We start from the raw sequence: 21,235 nt of genomic DNA on the forward strand, positions 1-21,235 counted from the left end.
ATTTCCAGGCTTTTCTGTAGTGTCCTTTTTGACAGCCTGTAGTGTGTTTAGTTGGACACCTATGAAAGAGCCAGCCTTTCTAAACAGGTTAATGGGCCTGCTGTCATTGCCCGTGTTGATGACATCGTCCTAGCACATCACCACAGAGAAGATCGTACTGGCGACAACAGACTGGTAGAAGAAGTGAAGGAGAAACTTGCACACTCCGAAGGAGCTCAGTCTCCTCAGGAAGTAGAAGCGACTCTGGCCCTTCTTGGACACAGCCTGTGTGTTCGTGCTCCACTCAAGTCTGTCATCCAGGTGTAGCCTCAGCTGCTTGTAGGCCCTCGCTCCAGCAACAACCTCACCATCAATTGTAACAGGGACCAGCGCACCATAGTAGTGTGTTCATCTGACGTATTCCAATAATGTTATAGATGCAATGATCATTTATTTTAAACTTAAAATATTAATTTTACCATTTACTCCGAATCAAGTCTCACATTGACTGAACTGGTGTGTTTTTTTTTCCTATCGCTGTGAGTAGGTAATGATAGGTAGCTACAGTTGTTTAACATCTGGTTAGATGAGATGAGTATTGTTTTAAATTTCTAATGGCTAATTTGATTTGACTAATGTTGGGTTTTATTAAACTACTATTTTTCCCCTTACAATGCTGTCAAGGAAGATGACAGCAGTGAAGCAACAGTGAAGGTAAACTGTTCATTTACTTGAAATCCATTAAAGGCACATTTCAATAAAGTTGTTTTAGATGACATGATCATTTATTTTAAACTTAACAAAATATTAATTTAACTATTTACTTCATATCAAACCTCACATTGACTGAAACGGAGTGTTTTTTTCCTTTTGCAATGAATAAATAATTCTAGGTGGTTGGAGTTGTTTAACATATGGCTGGATGAAATAATTAATGTTTGAAATTTACAAGAGCCAATTTGATTTGACAAATGAGTTTTTCTTAAACCACTTTCTTTTTTACCTACAGACCGTACCCCTAAGAAAGTTGGCAGCAGTAAAGCAAAAAATGAAGGTAATGTGTTCATTGTGGGAAGTTCGTGAACTGGACATGTTTTACTTGATGTCCATCATTAAGTCAAAGTAGAATTTTACATTATTACACATGAGACAAGCATTAATATTTGGAATGGTGAATTTGAGCTGTTGTCTACAAGCTGGCAGTCCATTCCAATGGACATGTCTGATTGCTGCCTCATTTCTTGGGTGCCCATATCCAATAAACTTCCACTGTTCTGCAGATGATAACAAGAATACACTGAAACAGCGAAACATAGATCTGTTTACACTTTACAAAATTAAATTTCTCACGTCATTTGTATACCAACTGTTTCTCCTGATTATATATTGTAAATATCAATGAAGTAGTCATCTCCAAACAGACACTTGATCACCTTATGGCAAACTACTTTTTCCTTTAGGGTCCAACATGTTGTCAACTCTTCAAATATTAGATTAGATTATGAGGACACGCAGTCCTCTCTTATTGTCATTTAGTAATGCATGCATTAAGAAATTATACAATATTCCTCCGGTGTGATATCACAAAAATACAGGACAGACCAAGACTGAAAAACTATCAAAAACCACATAATTATAACATATAGTTACATCAGTGCAACAATACCATAACTTGATGAAGAACAGGCCATGGCTTTGTCATATCATCAACTCTTCAAGTAGTCTAATGTGGACTGGATTTTTATGGTAGATTCTGGTGCCAACTTCCCTACCTGAACATGCTTGTAATCACTTTAGGCCTCCAAATTAAAACAAGATCACTTCCCTTCTCTTCCACAAGGCAATATATACTGACTCTGTTGTCAAGAATCTTGCCGAGCATGCATCCCACACTTTCATCTGATGTGTATTTGTGACTTCTGCATTGATAATTAAACTCCGTTGTCACTGTATCGCTCTTTTCTAGTGAAAGGGATGGAGGGAATGAGTGTGGTTCAGATCCTGAAATGCTGATGAGGGTAGACGAGTAAACTGGTATGTGAACCACTGTGTTGAGAATAGCTAGAAAGGAGAAGCATAGTCCAGATGAGTGTGTTAAGAGTGGATATGATATTTCTTATAGAAATGATATCATTGGCTGGAAAGTGTGCACAGCAGATTGATGAGAATGTTGTCAGGACTCAGGGAGGTGAGGTATGGGGAGAGGCTGAGCAGGTTAGGACTTCATTTATTGGAGTATTGGAGACTGAGAAGTGATCATACAGGTGTATAATATACTATGTGGCATAAAAATGTGGTATAAAGATGGACAGACGCAAAAACAGGTCATCGTGAGATTGCAGAAGAAGGTCTGATTTCATCAATTACAAGCATAAAGTTTACACCAGCAAAAACAGATCATGGAAGTTGTATCAAATGTGAGGTTGTTGACGAAGAGACAAACTTCAAAAGAAAGAATTCAAATTACACCTTCAAGGGAGAACTTGTACTTGTCTAGAATTGCCATGATTCTTTATAGTGTCCATTGTACTACCACAGTCAAAATTGTATCCATTTAGACTCCTATGACAGAGCCAGCCTTTCTGAACAGTATATTGAGCCTGATGGCATCACCCATGTTGATGCCATTGCCCCAACACTACCACATAGAAGATTGTACTGGCCACTGCAGACTGTTAGAACAAGTGAAAAGGAGGCCTACATACTTCAAAGGAGCTTGGTCTTCTCAAGCGGTAGAGGGGACTCTGGCCCTTCTTGGACACAGCCTCTGTGTTGGTGCTCCACTCAAGACTGTTATCCAGGTGCACCCCCAGGTACTTGTAGGTCCCCAGCACAGCCACGTCCTCACCAACAATTGTAGTGCAGAGTACTTGTGTGTCCATGTGACACATTTCAATAAAGTTGTTAGAGATGCCATAATCAGTTATTTTAAACTTAACAAAATATTAATTTAACCATTTACTTCATATCCAACCTCACATTGACTGAAACAGTGTGGTTTTTTCCCTAATGCTGTGGATAGATAATTCTAGGTGGCTACAGTTTAACATCTGTTTAGATAAAATGATTAATGTTTTAAATTTCAAGAGCTAATTGGATTTGACTAATGTCAGGTTTTATTAAACTGTTTTTTTTTTAACTACAGACTTTGACTCTGCCCATATGAATGGTTCCAGAAGTTCTTCCCTTTCAAAAGGTACGTTTAATGTCAGAGAAATGTATACAATATACATCCTGAAATTCTTTTTCTTCCCAACCATCCACGAAAACAGGAGTGCCCCAAAGAATGAATGACAGTTAAATGTTAGAACCCCAAAGCCCCCCCCCAGCTCCCCACTCTCAATCATAAGCAGCAGCAAAGCAATGATCCCCACTCCTCCACCAGCAAAAGAAGCATCAGCCCCCTCCACTGAACACTCAAGCTTGCAGCAAAGCATCGATAAAGATACAGACTTGCAGGACCCCAAATTCTACTCGTTCACCTAATTCGATATACCACAGGCTTTCTCTCTCTGCCTAATAAGGAAAAAAAGAGGTGTCCCTGTTTCACAGGGAGAGCGGAGACATAACAAGCAATTTTCTGATTTTATGATGTTAAAAGTCCGTTGGGTCACTTTTTCCGAGCTCTCTGCCCAAAGAGCTCGGGTCTCTGGGCACATAGCCAGAGATCTTCCATCTCCCACGACACACCAATGGCAGCAGTAGAGCAAAAGATAAAGGTAAAGTAATGATTTTGGGATGTTCCTGAAAGGGACATGGTTTACTTGAAACACATTATTGGGTCAAAGTAGAATCTTATATGATTGCACATGAGATGTGCCATTGGTACTTGGAATGGTGAATTTAAGCTGTTGTATACAAGCTGCCAGTCCATTTCAATGATCTGTCAGTCTGCTGCCTTCATCTCTTGGGTGTCCATATCCAAAAAATTTCCACTGATCTTGACAAGATGATGACAAGAATATACTGAAAGAGCCAAATACAATCTGATTATTCTTTACAAAATTAAATTTCTCATGTCATTTGTGTACCTCCTGTTTCTCCTGTAAATATCAATGAAGTAGTCATCTCCAAGCAAACACTTGAGCACCTAACGGTGAGCTACTTTTCCCTTGTGGCTTTGTCATGTCGTCCACTCTTCAAACAGTCTACCGTGAGCTGGATTTTTATGGTAGATTCTGGTGACAACTTCCCTACCTGAACATGCGTGTAATCACTTTAGGCCTCCAAATTAAAACAAGATCACTTCCCTTCTCTTCCACAGGGCAATAAATACTGACTCTTGTCAAGAATCTTGCCGAGCATGCATCCCACACTTTCATCTGATGTGTTTTTGTGACTTCTGCATTGATAAATAAACTCCCTTATCACTGTATCGCTCTTCTCTAGTGAAAGGGATGGAGGGAATGAGTGTGGTTCAGATCATGAAATGCTGACAAAGACAAGATGGGTAAACTAGCATGTGAGCCACTGTGTTGAGAATACCTCGGAAGGAGAAGCATAGTCCAGATGAGTGTGTTTAGAGTGGATATGATATTTTTAATGTCTCTATAAGAACATAACAGGTAGATAGGTGAATAAGAAGGAATATTTGGCATGGTACCCTTCATCAGAGCATTGAATGTAGGGTGCTAGGGCATTGCATTACAGTTGTACAAGATGTTGGTAATGTTGCACATGCAGTATTATGCACAGCTTTGTTTACTCTCTTATAGAAAATGTAACATTGGCTGGAAAGAGTGCAATGCAGATTTATGAGAATTTTGCCAGGACTCAAGGGAGTGAGTTATAAGGAGAGGCTGAACAGGCTAGGATTTTATTTGTCATTTATCAGAGACTGAGAGGTGATCCTGGAGGTGTATAATATCATATGGGCATAGTCAGGATTAATGTATGAATCTTTTTCCCATCAAAGGGAATGCAAAAACTAGGGAGCATTGAGAGGAGATATCTGATATTAAAAGTGATCCAGAACCACTTCAAGCTAAATAGCCTGCAACATTTAGCATCTTGAGTGGCTATGTTCTTGTGAAAATCAAAGTAACGTGGTATAAAGATGGAAAGCCGCAAAAACAGGTCATCGTGAGATTGCAGAAGGTGGTCTGATTTAATCAATTACAAGCATAAAGTTTACACCAGCAAAAACAGATCATGGAAGTTGTATCAAATGTGAGGTGGTTCACGAAGAGACAAAGTTCAATAGAAAGAATTTAAATTACACCTTCGGGAGAGAACTTGTACTTGATAGATAGATACTTTATTGATCCCAGAGGAACTTGCAGTGTCACAGTAGCATTACAAGTGCACAGATATAGATATTAGAACCGAAGTCAAAGGAATTAAAAATAAGTTATCTCAAACAGCATAACAGGAGGGGATCATCACTGCACCGACTAGAGGAAGAGGGTACTAATGACCTGATATAGTGCCGTTTGGAGCAGCACAGTTGCCTTAGTCTGTTACTAAAAGTTCTCCATTCTGCCAAGATGGCATACAGAGGTGAGAATCATTGTCCACAATTGCCAGGATTTTCTGTAGTGTCTTTTGTTCTACCACAGCATCCACTTTGATTTCTATAACAGAGCCAGCCTTTCTACGAACTTTATTGAGCCCGTTGGCATCATCCATGTTGATGCCATTGTCCCAGCACACCACTGCATGGAAGATTGTACTGGTGACATTAGCCTGTTAGAATAGGTGAAAGAGACGCCAGCATATTCCAAAAGGCCTTAGTCTTCTCAAGAGGTAGAGGCCACTCTGGCCCTTCCAGGACACAGCCGCTGTGTTGGCACTCCACTCAAGTCTGTCATCCAGGTGCACCGCCAGTTACTTGTAGGTCCTCATCAATTGTAACAGGGAGCAATGCAGAGCGCCAGTCTGTTCATGTGGCACATTTCAATAAAGTTGTTTTAGATGACATGATCATTTATTTTAAACTTAACAAAATATTAATTTAACTATTTACTTCATATCAAACCTCACATTGACTGAAATGGAATGTTTTTTTTCCTTATGCAATGAATAAATAATTCTAGGTGGTTGGAGTTATTTAACATATGGTTGGATGAAATAATTAACGTTTGAAATTTACAAGAGCCAATTTGATTTGATGAATCTGAGGTTTTCTTAAACTACTTTCTTTTTTACCTACAGACCGTATCTCTGAGAAAGATGGCAGCAGTAAAGCAAAAAATGAAGGTAAAGTGTTCATTGTGGGAAGTTCCTGAACTGGACATGTTTTACTTGAAGTCCATCATTAGGTCAAAGTAGGATTTTACATTATTACACATGAGACAATCATTAGTACTTGGAATTGTGAATTGTTAACTACAAGCCGCCAGCCCATTTCAATTCTCTCTCAGTCTGCCACCTTCATTTCCTGGGTGCCCAAATCGAATAAATTTCCACAGTTCTTTGGATGATAAAAGTACACTCAAAGAACCAAATACAGATCCGATCAAGCTTTACAGAAGTGAACTTTTTCTGTCATTTGTATGCCTCTTATTTCTCCTGATCAGATGAGTAAAAATCAATGAGATACTCATTTCCAGACTCTTTGGCACCTTACGGTGAAATATGAGCATGTGTAGAAGGATCATGTGCTTTTCTCTTCGGCTCTGTCAGTGGTCCACTCTTCAAATATTCTAACCTAGCCTAGATTTTCATGGTAGATTCTGGTGCCATTTTCCATGCCTGAACATGGTTGTAATTGCCTTAGTCCTCCATTGTGAATGCACAAATCATTTTCCCTTGAAAGGGAATTGAAAACGAGAGCACAGGCTTAAGTTGAGAGGAGATATCTGATATTAAAAGTGATCCCGAAATAGTTGAAGGTAAAAAGCCTGCAACATTTAGCATCTCCATGAAGGGCTATTTTTCTGCGAAAATCAAAGTAACTTGATATAAAGATGGAAAGGCACAAAAACAGGTCATCCTGAATTTGCAGAAGATGGTCTGAATTTATCAATTACAAGCATAAAGTTTATACCAGCAAAATCAGATCATGGGAGTTATATCAAATGTGAGGAGGTACATGAAGAAAGAAAGTTGGGAAGAAAGAATTCAAATTACGCCTTCAAGGGAGATCTTCTACTGGATAGATATAGATACTTCATTGATCCCAAAGGAAATTACAGTGTCAGAGTAGCATTAAAAGTGCACATATATAAATATCAGAAGGGAAATCGAATTTTAAAAATCTGGTACTTCAAACAGTCTAACAGGAGGGGGTCATTACCTACCCGCTGCTAGCTGACTCATTATTGATCCTAATGGCCGAAGGTAGAATGAATTTATATAGCACCCTTGGAGCAGCACAGTTGTCTTAGTCTATTACTAAAAATTCTCCTCCGTTCAGCCAAGGTGCCATATAGAGGGCAAGAATCATTGTCCAGAATTGCCATGATTTTTCGTAGTGTCCATTGTTCTACCACAGCCTCCCGTGTGTCCAGTTAGACTCCTGTGACAGAGCCAGCCTTTCTGAACAGCTTATTGAGCCTGATGGCATCACCCGTGTGGATGCCATTGCCGCAGCACACCACCACATAGAAGATTGTACTGGTGACAACAGAGTGGTCGAAGGAGTGAAGAAGAAGCCTGCATACTGCAAAGGACCTCAATCTCCTCAAGAAGCAGAAGCAACTCTGGCCCTTCTTGGACACCGCTTCTGTGTTGGTGCTCCACTCAGGACTGTCATCCAGGTGCATCCCCATGGACTTGTAGATCCTTTGCACAGCCACGTGCTCACCGTTAATTGTAGGGCAGAGTACTTGTGTGTTCATGTGACACATTTCAATAAAGTTGTTACAGATGCAGCGATCATTTATTTTAAACTTAACAAAATATAACATTAACTATTTACTTCATATCAAACCTATTAACTGAAACGGTGTGTTTTTTTTTCCTAATGCTATGGATAGATAATTTTAGGTGGTTACAATTTAACATCTAGTTAGATGAAATAATTCATGTTTTAAATTTATGAGCTAATTTGATTTGACTAATGTCAGGTTTTGTTAAACCACTTTTTGTTTTAACCTACAGACTCTGACTGTAAGGAAGATTTTAAAAGTTTCAGGGGTCCATCTAATGTCAGAAATGTATACAATATACATCCTGAAATTCTTTTTCTTTGCAACCATCCGTGAAAACAGAGGAGTGCCCCAGAAAATGAATGATAGTTAAATGTTAGAACCCCAAAGACCCCCTCAGCTCCCTACTCCCACACATAAGCAGCAGCAAAGGAACGATCCCCCTTCCCACAACAGCTAAAAAATCATTGGCGCCCTCCACTAAGCACTCAAGTGTGCAGCAAAGCATCAATAAAGACACAGGCTTGCAGTACCCCAAAGTCTACTTGTTCACCTGGTAATTCGATACATCACAGGCTGTGTGTGTGTCTCTCTCTCTCTCTCTCTCCCCTCTCTCCTCCTCCTCTCTCTCCCCCCTCCCTCTTCCCCCCCTCCCTCCCTCTCTTCCCCCCCTCCCTCCCTCTCTTCCCCCCCTCCCTCCCTAATAAGGGAAAAAGAGATGTCCCTGTTTCACATAACAAATAACTCACTGATTTACAATGTTAAAAAGTCCTTTGTATCGTTTTTTCTGAGCTCTGTGCCAAAGAATTCAGCTCTTTGGGCACACAGCCAGAGATCTTCCATCTCCCATGACACACCAATGGCAGCAGTAGAGCAAAAGATCTTCATCTTGGGAAGTGATCATCTTGGGAAGATCCTGTACTAGGCATAGTTTACTTGAAACACACTATTGGGTCAAAGTATAATTTTATATTATTGCACATGAGACGAGCATTGGTATTTGGAATGGTGAATTTGAGCTCTTGTATACAAGCTGCCAGTCCATTTCAATGCTCTCAGTCTGCTGCCTTCATTTCTTGAGTGCCCATATCCAATAAATTTCTATAGTGCGTGAGATGATGACAGAAATATACTCAGAGCCAAATACAGATCTAGTTAAGTTTTACAAATTAATTTTTCCCTGTCATTTGAACACCTATCTTTGTCTGATCAGATGAGTAAAGATCAAAGAGGTGGTCCTCTCCAAAGAGACACTTCAGCACCTTACTGTAAACTATGTGCAGCTGTAGCAGGATCATGTGCTTTTCCCTTGGCTCTGTCAGGTGGTCCACTCTTCATGTATTCTAACATGGACTGGATTTTCATGGTATATTCCAGTGCCACCTTCCATTCCTGAACATATTTTTTACCCTTCAGGGATTCATGTTAAAACAAGATCACTTCCCTTTTCTTCCAAGAAGCAGTGAATCCTGATTCTGGTGTCAGTAATCTTTTTCAGCATGTATCACACACTTTTGTCCACTCCATAGCCACGTCCTCACCATCAATTGTAACAGGGAGCAGTGCAGAGTGCTTGTGTGTTCATGTGACTTATTTCAATAAAGTTGTTATAGATGCAATGATCATTTATTTTAAACTTAACACAATATGAATTGAACCATTCAGTTCATATCAAGTCCTCCCATTGACTGAACTGGGTGTGGATTTTTTTTCTAATGCTGGGAATAGATGCTACTAGGTGGATACAGATGTTTAAGATCTGGTTAGATGAGATAATCAGTGTTTTAAATTTCTAAGAGCTAATTTGATTTGACTAATATTGGGTTTTACTAAACTATTTTTCCCCCTACAGACAACGCTGACAAGGAAGATGGCAGCAATAGAGCAACAAGTGAAGGTAAACTGTTCATTTACTTGAAATCCATTATTGGGGCAAAGTAGAATTTTAGATTTTTACAAATGAAACAAGCATTAGTATTTGGAATGGTGAATTTGAGCTGTTGTATACAGGCTGCCAGTCCATTTCAATGCCCTGTCTGTTTGCTGCCTTCGTTTCCTGGGTGCCTATTTCCAATAAATTTCCACTATTCTTTAGCTGATGACAAAACGCACTGATAGAGCCAAATACAGATCTACTTAAGCTTTACAAAATTAAATTTCTCACATCATTTGTATACCTCCTGTTTCTCCTGATTATATATCAATGAAGTAGTCATCTCCAACAGAGACTTGAGCACCTACGGCGAACTACTTTTCCCTTGAGGCTCTGTCATGTCGTCCACTCTTCAAATATTCTGACGTGGGCTGGATTTTTATGGTAGATTCTGGTGCCAACTTCCATGTCGTAACATGCATGTAATCGCTTTAGTCCTCCATTTTAAAGCAAGATCACTTTCCTTTTCTTCCATAAGGCAATGAATACTGACTCTGTTGTCAAGAATCTTGCCTACACTTTCATCTGATACATATTTGTGACTACTGCATTAACAACTAAACTCACTTATCAGTATACAGGTTTCCCCCGCCATCTGAAGGTAGAGTATTCCTATGAAACACTTGAGTACAGGGCTTGCTGTTTGTATTCTTGTAAATGAAAAAAGTAAGTTCTATAGTACATATTTGCAACATTTATTAATTAAAAATGAGCTGTCAACTCCGTAGTGATGTCAAATTGTGTCAAATTACACACAGAAAATGACAATTCATCTGAAGTTATTTGCACCTTGAAGAATTTGATCCCATTTCATGTCCAGTGAGACATCACCATGAAATTTGAACAACTTAAAGGATATTGAAACACTGTTTATGTGCATGTTACACATAAATAACACCAAAGGTTTTCAATTAGATATTAAATGGAATTTGTTTTTTTTTTAATTTTATTTTTATTTGGATAAGGAATTCACAATTATCATGTACTTTTTTCACACATATAACTTTTTCCATTTTTTTTATATGTATAAAACTACAATTATTTATACATTCTTAAGTACACATTGAGATGATATAAAAGGAAAATAAACATTTAAATAGATAATTATGTACTGTGGTAAATCTAACCTATTAGGCTAAGTAATGAAATTAGTTGTTAAGAAAAATGGTAATAATAGTTTCCATACAACCCTTCTGGACCATTTCCACTGGCCCAAAATGTTGCACACAAGCCTATATACCAACCATTGTAGGTGTTTATATCCCAATTTGTTCGTGCTTGTTCCTGCCCGCAGACATAATTATCCAATCCCTATGTACTTATTTACTTAATTTTTTCATTTTTTTTTATCCCTTTCCCAAATCTTTCCCTTTACTTGTTAATTCTCTATTTTCCAAAAAAAAACAACAAACATTTAGACTAGGGGTGCTTACGTTAGCAATATTACTGTGTTGATGAGAAGAGCAATATAAATCATTAGGAGAGTCATCTAAAGTCTGCTCGCATTGGGGTTATATATTCAATCCATTTATTCCAGATTTGATAAAATGTTTCTTTTTGAGTTCTCAGGGAGTAAGTCAACTTTTCCATTTTAAATATTTCCAAGATAATTTCATACCAATCTTCTAATGTAGGTGGTATTGGATTTAGCCATTTTCTAGTGATTGATTTCTTACTTGCCGCTAAGAGGGCCTGCAGCAACTTTATATCTTCCTTCTGTTCAAGGAACAATACATGCCCCAAATAGAGTGTCTCAAAGTTCAGAGGTATCTGGGACCTAAGTAGCTTAACTAATGTTCTATGAATACCTTCCCAAAATAGACTTAATTTAGGGCAATCCCAGAAAATATGAAAATGATTTGCCTCCTTGGAGCCGCACCTTCTCCAACACATCACATTTGTATCTTTATATTTTTCCTGATATGGGGTCTTGAAGTATCTTATAATGTTTTTCCAACAATGTTCTCTCCAAGTCAAAGAATTAGTCGAGGACCATTGAAAGCTGCAGATTTTCCCCCAAGCCTCCTCTGAAAGTACCAACCCCGCTTCTTTCTCCCACTTCTCTTTAATATACAATGTATTTACATTTTTAGCATGGGAGAGTGCATTATATAGGCGAGAAACTGATTTACTAGGTATTGAACTGCAAGCCGAATTCAGAATCTTGAAAAATTCTAATTCTACTGTTGATAGGTCTGTATATCTACAACTCTGGTTAACATAGTTTCGTATTTGAAGGTACCTAAAAAAGTCATTATGTTCTAGGCCATGTTTGTCCTGCAGGATTTGGAAACTTTGTAATACTCTTTTATCTATAAATGAGAGGTAGGTTGTAAGACCTTTCTTTATCCATAGCTCAAATCTTTTATCTCCTCTGTTGGGAAGGAATATGCACACCATCTAAAGAGTTTTAGCATGTTATTAATTCCACATGAATTAACCACCTTCTGCCATACTTTTAATGTAAGATTTATCCAAGCATTATTAAATTTTTCCAACTGGGCCATCAATCCTTTGTCAGCTATTGAGGCCTGAAGAGGAAAACTGTCAACTAATCCAAATTCTATTTCCTTCCATCTAGCCTTATATTCCCTATTACACCAATATAACAGAGGGGTTATCTGTGAGGCATAAAAATAATTTCTCAGGCAAGGAAGAACCATACCTCCTCTTTCCTTCCCTAACTGTAAGGTGTTATATCGAATTCTAGGTTTCCTTCCTTGCCAAATGAAGCGGGAAATCCATTTGTCCCATTCCCTGAATTGATTATCATCCACCTCCACTGGTAAAGTATGGAAAAGATATAATAACCGAGGAAGAATATTCATTTTTATAGTATTTATCCTTGAATTTAAACTTAAAAAGGGGATAAGATTCCATCTATGCATATCTGCTTTTATCTCTGAGATTAATGGCCCATAATTTACCTGTGACAGTGTTGAAAGATCCTTCGGCAGGGTTATTCCTAAATATTTTAATGATTTAGCTTCCCATTTAAGATCGTATGTATCCTGCAATTTTTTGGATGGTGTATAATTTAGGGACATAACCTGCATTTTCTTTACATTTATTTTATAACCTGATATTTTCCCAAAGTCATCCAACAGTGTAAACAATCCTATAAATGATTTTTCTGGTTCACTCAGATAGACCAAAACATCATCTGCGAATAACGCCACTTTCTGTTCAATCCCTGCCACCTTGATACCTTTTATGATTTCGCTCTGTCTTATTAGTTGGGCAAGTGGTTCAATATATAGCGCAAAAAGGAGAGGAGAAATTGGGCATCCCTGTCTAGTGCCTCTCTCTAAAATGAAGGAGTCAGAGAGGTCCCCATTTATCTTAATTCGGGCTGTTGGGCTGTCATATAGAGTCTGAATTACTTTAATAAACCTTTCTTGAAAGCCGAATCTTCCTAACACTCTGTATAGGAATGCCCAACTAACCGAATCAAAAGCTTTCTCAGCGTCCAATCCTACTACCATTGTCTCTGTCTCGTTCTTATTAACCTGTTTTAATATGTGCAGAGTTCTCCTTATGTTGTCCTGTGTTTGTCTTTGTTGAATAAATCCAGTCTGGTCTAAATGGATTAGGCCAGGTAAAAGCTTTTCCAATCTGCGCGCTAATATAGATGTAAATAGTTTGTAATCTAAATTAAGAACACTAATTGGCCGATAATTGCCACATTCTAGTTTATCTTTACCCTCTTTAGGAATAACTGAAATAATCGCTTCTCTCCAGGAAGGTGGAGTTTCTCCTCTCTGCAAGATCCAATTAAAGGTGTTAAGTAGTAATGGGGCTAACTGTGTCTTCAGGGACTTGTACCACTCTGAGGTAAACCCATCAGAACCTGGGGACTTTCCAGCCTTTAACCTAGAGATGGCCACGTTCAGTTCTTTGACAGTTACTGGTTCTAATAAACTTTCATTTTGTAAATCTGTAAGTTTAGGTAGATCTAAAAAATTCAATACACTGTCTATATAGGGCTCATTGGGGGCCCGGGGTTGGGAGTACAGCTCTCGATAATACGTTTCAAAACTCTCTTGAATTTTCCCTATTGTACTCTCCACAAGCTTTGTCTTTGGATTCTTTATTTTATGAATTGTATTGTCTGCTTGTTGTTTTCGTAATTTATATGCTAATAATCTAGCTGATTTACCTCCTACTTCATAATTCTTTTGTCTCAGGTAAAGAAAATTTCTTTGAGTTTCCAACGTATAAATATCATCAATTTCACTTTGCAATTTCCTAATTTCCTGTTTTCGATTTGAATTACTTTTGTTGCTATCTACAACTTGAAGTTGTTTTAATTTTCCTTGAAGGTCTGCTAATTTTTGTGCATTGATTTTTTTCATGTGAGTAGTAATGGAAATAATTTTCCCTCAGTACAGCTTTCAATGTATCCCATAAAATCACTGGTGATGTTTCTCCCGTGTCATTAAGGTCTAGATATTCTTTGATTTCTCCCCTTAATCTCTCCATTACTTTTGGGTTATTAAGTATATGTGAGTTTAGCCTCCATAGTGTTTTCCTCATTTTCCTTTCCAGGATTAGAGACATAGAGACTGGGCTATGATCCGACAGATCAATTGTTGCAATATTACAGTTTTTTATCCTGAGTCTATCTGTATTAAAGATAAAGAAATAGTCTATCCTTGAATAGGCTGAATGAGGGAAAGAGTAATATGTATAATCTTTACTAGTAGGGTGTAATTCCCTCCAGACATCTATAATTCCCAACTCCTCCATCAATGAATTCACTTTCCGAGTCAGAGGTTTATTCTGAGTAACTATTCTTGAAGAATCTAATATAGGATTTAATCTAATATTAAAATCCCCTCCACAAATTACTACCCCTCGAGAACTGACCATTAGGTCAAAAATGTGTCTATAAAATGACCATTCACTACCTGGAGGAGCATAAATATTCAGCAATGTTATTTCTGTACCTTCTATTCTTCCTGTGATTTTTACAAACCGTCCTTCTTTGTCTCTAGTCTCTGAAATATGTTCATAATTAAGAGTACTTGATATTAAAGTAGCTACCCCTCTTTTGTGACTCAATTTATATGATGAATAAAATACATGCTTAAAGCCCATTCTTTTTAATTTTCCATGTTCAGATTGGCTCATATGTGTTTCCTGGAGGAAAGCTATTTGTGCCCTCTCTTTTTTCAATTTAGACATAATCTTATTTCTTTTAATTGGATTCAAAACCCCATTAACATTATAGGAAATTATTTTTACCAATTCAGTTTGCATTTTTCTCTAGTAGAAAAAAAGCACTCTCCTTTTCTAACCAAACAGTAAGCAATCCCTTCTCAACAGTAAACCAAGACATATAACCACACCCTAGACATTTCTGAACGTATAACATTTGAAAATTTTCCCCGACTTCCCACAGTGAGGCCTGAGCACCGACCCGCCTCAGTTCAGAGGGATAACCTCTATCTTCACCCTGTGTTAGAGGGCCCTCAGCAGTTTGAATAATCATAGAGAATTTTCTCCTATTTATGTATCGACCATATTGCTATCATTCAAGTTATTCCGGCTAGTTTATTTTCAGTTACCAGTTTTCATTTTACTTTTAAGTCCGATTTACTCTTTTCAGTCATTTCTCTTAATTAATCTGTATTCTCTGTACATTTGCGTCTGAATATTTGCAGCTTTTCCTTGTAGTTTGACACTCTGGTTCGAGTGGAGCGTCCTCGCCCCACTAACTGCCACGACTTCTGCCGAATCCTCTCCAGTAGCGACTCCGGTTGGGTGATAACTTCAATAGGTAGTCCCCGGTCCGCCAGGTCCGACGTTGCCTCCTCCACCGTAGTGTAAGTTTTTGTCCCTTCGTCGTAAAAGACTCTCAGCCGAGCTGGATATAGGGTCTGGAATCTGATGTTGTTTTCCTTCAGGACTCTCCGTGTTTCCGTATATTCCTTCCGTCTGGCAAGAATCCCCGGTGCGTAGTCGTGGTCTAAACTGATTTTGCAGTTGTTCCACATGAAACCTTTCTTTTGCCATGCTCTTTTCGGCACCTCTTCCTTCGTTCTGTAACTGAGAAATCTGATCAGAATCGATCTGGGCTGGGTGCCTGCCGGAGGCTGTGGTGCCAACGCGCGGTGAGCCCTTTCTATCTGTAGGTCTTTTGCGGCCGGTATATCAAGGTTCTCTCTAAGCAGCTTCTCCACGAAGGGAATCATCAATCCCGGTTTACCTTCGGTTCCTTCGGGAACTCCGTAGATCCTCACATTTTCCCTTCTCGAGCGGCCGCCTTGATCTATTAGTTTCCACTGGAGTTGGTCTTGTAGCTTCAGCATTTCTGCCATCACATCCTCGGCGTTTTGTAGCTTCTCTTCAATTCCAACAATCCTCGCTTCGGCTTCATCTATCCGCGAGTTAGTTTTTACTATTTCTCCTTTAATATCTTCCTGCTGTTATCTTGTCGGAACTCGCAAATCTCTCCGAGAATCAAAGACAGAGTCACCGATTCCCCCTCATTATCTCCGTCCTGGCTTGCCGTGGGAGAGCTAGGCCCTTCGCCTTGCTGCATCTCTTTATGTTTATCAGCCTTCGCAGCGGACTTTTTATTCTTGTTCTTAGACATCATCCTTGCCCCTTTTATTAATATAGTTATGCAATATTAAGTATTTGTCTAAATTCGATTTTGGGGCAGTTTACCTTTTTTGTCGAGAGACCTTTTCCTTACACCGCCATTCCCTTAATGACCCGGAAGTCCTCTGTTCTTTCACGTCTGTCTCCATCAAATCAGAGTTGTCCACGGCCCCTATTTAACAGATACAATATCATTTCACCGGAGAGCTGCACGTGCTGCGTCACACCACCATCTTCTCCTCTCCTCCTCTAACGTAATATTCTAACGTAGACTGGATTTTTATGATAGATTCTGGTGCTAACTTCCATACCTGAACATGCTTGTAATCACTTTAGGCCTCCATTTTAAAACAAGATCACTTCCCTTCTCTTCCACAAGGCAATGAATACTGACTCTGTTGTAGAATCTTGCCGAGCATGCATTCCACACTTTCATCTGATACATATTCGTGACATCTGCATTAACAACCAAGCTCCTTTATTGCTGTACGTCTCTTCTCTAGTGAATGGGATGGAGGGAATGAGTGTGGTTCAGATCCTGAAATGCTGACAAGGCAAGACGTGTAAACTGGCATGTGAGCCACTGTGTTGAGAATAGCTAGAAAAGAGAAGCATAGTCCAGATGAGTGTGTTTAGAGTGGATATAATATTTCTTATAGAAAAGATATCATTGGCTGGAAAGAGTGCAAAGCAGATTTATGAGACTGTTCTCAGGACTCAGGGAGGTGAGTTATAGGGAGAGGCTGAGCAGGTTAGGACTTCATTTATTGGGGTATCGGAGACTGAGAGGTGATCATGCAGGTGTATCATATAATATGGGGCATAGTCAGGATGAATGCACAGATCTTTTTCCCACCAAAGGGAATTGAAAATTAGAGAGTATAAGTTAAGTGTGAGAGGAGAAAAATTTTGAAGGGACCTGAGGCAGAGAATGATACATAGTATATCAAATAAGCTGCCAGAGGAAGTGTTGGAGCAGGTAAAATAATAACATCTAAAAGACATTTGAACAGGTACATGGATAGTGTTTTAGGGATATACATTCAACATGGGTAGATGTGTCTAACTTCCAGCATCTTGGTCAGTGTTGATGAATTGAGACAAAGCCCTGTTCCTATGCTGTATGATTCCATGATTCTATGCCATGACAGCAGATATTTCATCTGGATGATATTCCATATCTACCCAACTGCAGTAGTTCAGGTGGCAAATGGTGATTTAGTGTAAAGATTTAAATTTGTAAGAATTAAAATAAGGACTTTGCGAGTGCAGTGATATATATTGACTCACATAGGTCTTTATTTTTGAAATGCCTTTAAGCTTCTCATGTTATTTATTGTAAATTCTTTTTTTCAGCAGATGTATGGGAGAAGGTTTCAGAAATAAAGTGCCTCACAAAAAGTCCTAAAATTGGTCAACCAGTAACTCTTTCTTGCGATGTTAAAGGATGTGCTGTTGAAGAGGCTCATATCATCTGGTACAGAGATGCTTATCCTTTTGATGAAAAGGAGTACGTTACAAACAAGCCATTTCAAAATGGTAGCGGTTTCACCACTGAACTAACTTATACGCCAAAACCAAATGATAAACAACACATCCAAGTTCAAATTGAATTTAATTTGGAAGAACATATGAAACAGTATGACTTGATATTAATTTGAATTTATGTAGCATTTTCTGGAAGAGTATGGAAGCTTTTTTAATTGGAGACAGCACTTCATTTATAACAGTAAAATAATTTACTGTCAACTTCATTGTTCTTTTGCAGTTTACCATCCAGTATCCATTCACCATTCTGATTGGTAAATTAATCCAGTTTAGTTAATGTACTGTTTATTTAAGTCACAAAAGTTACATAATTGTGAGGCAGACAGTGATTTAGTTGTAGGTGTAAGGAGAAATTAATTGAGGATCCAGATGTGTCCCAAGAGCTCGTGTACAGTAGGAGTTGTCTGATCTGACACATTAAGCCACTATGATGTAATTGTGTCGATCTGCTGGACAAATCCATGAATCATTTATTACAGTTAAGTTGAGCTCTTATGCCATTTGCACGAAAGTGTAACTACTATTAGTGCATTTACGGAACAATGCCTCTCTCCTCCTACCAGCTAATCAGGTGGATCAGATGCATTGATCAATTTTGTAAATTTTCTAGAAACACAACAAAATGCTAGAGGATCTCAGCAAGCTGGGCAGCATCTGTTGAGAGGAATGAAGGGGCAATGCACACAGGAATCAAAAACATACAGAGCACAGGTTTAATGTGAGAGGGGAAGAGTATCAAAGAGACCTGTGGGACAGTCTGATTTGGATGAGTACCTGGATTGGAAGGTTTTAAAGGAATATCATGGGCAAGTGGATTCTGGAAAAAAGATTTTCAAGCTTCTGGTAATTGTCCCTCCTTCATTGTTTCCTGCCTCCCTCCCCCTTTGGAAATTCCCCAATCCTGTTTCCCTCTCACTTTATCCCCCTTACCTGCCCATCCCCACCCTCTGGTACTCCTCCCCCTGCCCTTTCTTCTGTTCTCTTTCTGATTTCCCCTTCTCCAGCCCTTTATCTCTTTCACCAACCAACTCCCCAGCTCTTTACTTCACCCCTCCCTCTCTCCATTTCACCCATCACCTACCACTTTGTACTTTTTCCTCCCCTCCCCCAGCCATCTTACTCGGATCTCTTTTCTCCCCCATTCTTGATGAAAGGTCTCAGCCAGAAACATCAGCTGTTTACTCTTTTCCATAGACACTGCCTGGCCTGCTTGCATCTCCAGCCCTTCACTATTACAAGGTTTTAACATTTTAGAACTAATGTTAAGGTCGTTGGAATTCAGTATAATGGACTAGAATTGCAGTCACAGACCATTTAGTACCAATGATGTAACAATCCCTGTCGTATGCAGAACCCCTTTTCTGTCTTTAAATGTTACTATTATAAACCAGAAAGGGGATTTCTGCAATCCAGCATTATCACACCAGAAAGCTTGATTGCATCAAAGAATTATGTGGACTGTTTACTGAGAGGTGTTTTCATTTTTAAAAAGTGCTTTAGACATCTAATTAAATATTAGACTCTCTGTATGTGAACACATTTGAAGGTGATAGATAAATATTGTATGTTAACATAATTTTTAAGATTTACATGTATATGTTATGCCAGTTTGGGCAGCAAAATTATTGAGCCTTGTTACATAAGTATGTATGTGAAAGGTCTAAACTTTCATGCGTTAGCCGAAGCTTAGAATCATATCAACTAAAGCTGTGGCCCCACTATAACTGAATAATCTATGCTTGTATGCAAGTCCTGAAGTTCTCTCATTTTTACAGAGAGATCAAGGAAACTGCTGATAAATATGTAGTGGGATTTGGTAGGCCATCTGGTACTTGGAAATTTCAGTGAGAAAAGGATCAAATATACCATTCACTGAGAATTATATGCTGGTTAACAACTGGTAGTAAAATTGGATTCAGATATGGGAATAGGAAATGAGGGCTGCACCACGAGAATTGGAAGAGAAAATCTTGGATGAATTTCTGGTGGGGCAATAAAAGCATGAATGTACATTGTATGTCATTTTTTATAGTCTCTTAAAATATATTTTCATTAAATGTATTCAAATTCTAGAAATTATAATTTGTGTATATGAATGTGACTGCCTCCTAACAATTACATCTAGCATTTGTAAATAAATTATTGTTTGATATTAGCATTTGTCTCCAATTTGACAAACATATTCTGTTTACAAGGTCATTTCATAAGTAGGTAATAAAGACATGTTTTCAGTAAGATGGCAGTGCACTCGAGTGCAGAAGGTCCACAAGGCCTTTTAACTTTTTTTTTTAATGATTGCAAGGCACTGCTGGACACAAGGAACTTCAGGCACTGCAAGTCTACCCCATCAGCAAGTTGCATGTTGGCAGAGGGGCTGGAATTGGTGTGATCATATTGCTGCCTGCTATAGAGAGGCATTGGAATCAGTGCATGAAGGCAGTGTGCAGTCTAACAGCCAGTGATTGTCTCAGTCATTTTTCTTATAATCACAAGCCCCTGGTGGATATTGGTAGCATGTAATGCTACAAGTCTGATTCACTGCTTTATTGGCAGGACAGACACCGGGAGCTGTGCGTCCTCAGTGGTAACATGCACTAGACCTCATGCTGTGCTGTTGCCTGTTGCAGCCGGTGGTAGTGTGCTGCTTCCAGTGCTGTGTATGACTGTTGGTACTGTGTTTTGCACCTTGGCCCCAGAGGAACACTCCCGTATCTCTTACCATAGCTTCACTCCTCTTGTATCTCAAAACTACTGCAGTCTGTCAAGTTAATCTGCTGATAATTGTACCATTCAATCACTTCTGGCCTTCTCCCCATCATAGAACCTCCATTTTGTTTCCTTTACTCTTCCATTCTCAGCATTTTTTTTTATTACCATTAAGATTTTATAGTGTTGATGAAGAGTCATCAGCTTGAAACATTAACTCAGTTTCTCCTTCCATTCTATGTCAGTGAGCCACACAGGCCAGCAGCTTTCAATAAACAGGTAAGACACTGCAACATTCTACCCATCAAAAGCCACAACACTGATGCTCAGCCCAAAGGCTTGTATAACCCTCATGGGTGCTTTGATATACTACACACAAAACATAACACAATAATACCCAAAACTAACAATCAATAGTTGCTACCCAGTGAGAGTGGTCCACCAGCCTCCCAGTGCTCCAAAAACCACCTGGGGAGTAGTAGTTATGAAGCTGGACTCCTACTTTGTGATCTTATTTACTGATCAGCCAGGTGAGTAATGTTCCCAGACTCATTGGGGATGTAGGTGCAGCATTTCTGACCAATCACAGCACAGCTGTCACCCATCACTGCAAATAGGTAGTCCAAGGCCATGGGATTTTGCAAGGCCA

The 21,235-nt window shown here is 38.9% G+C and overlaps 1 protein-coding gene across 2 annotated transcripts in view; it reads left to right on the top strand.

Moving 5' to 3' along the window:
• LOC134353704 (uncharacterized) overlaps nt 1–20,035 on the top strand; it is a 48,943-nt gene extending 28,908 nt beyond the window's left edge. The window contains exons 10-14 of one of the 2 annotated variants that reach the window (XM_063061981.1): nt 989–1,033; nt 3,125–3,175; nt 6,133–6,177; nt 9,643–9,687; nt 17,689–20,035. In XM_063061981.1, the coding sequence (XP_062918051.1) occupies nt 989–1,033; nt 3,125–3,175; nt 6,133–6,177; nt 9,643–9,687; nt 17,689–17,993 (491 nt within the window). In that variant the 3' untranslated portion in view covers nt 17,994–20,035. The remainder of the gene's footprint in view (nt 1–988; nt 1,034–3,124; nt 3,176–6,132; nt 6,178–9,642; nt 9,688–17,688) is intronic. The other variant, XM_063061983.1, reaches the window with a different exon arrangement.
• The last annotated feature ends 1,200 nt before the right edge of the window (nt 20,036–21,235 follow it).

Source organism: Mobula hypostoma, chromosome 11 (assembly GCF_963921235.1).
Source record: "Mobula hypostoma chromosome 11, sMobHyp1.1, whole genome shotgun sequence".
In the NCBI taxonomy this organism is placed as follows: Eukaryota; Metazoa; Chordata; class Chondrichthyes; order Myliobatiformes; family Myliobatidae; genus Mobula; species Mobula hypostoma.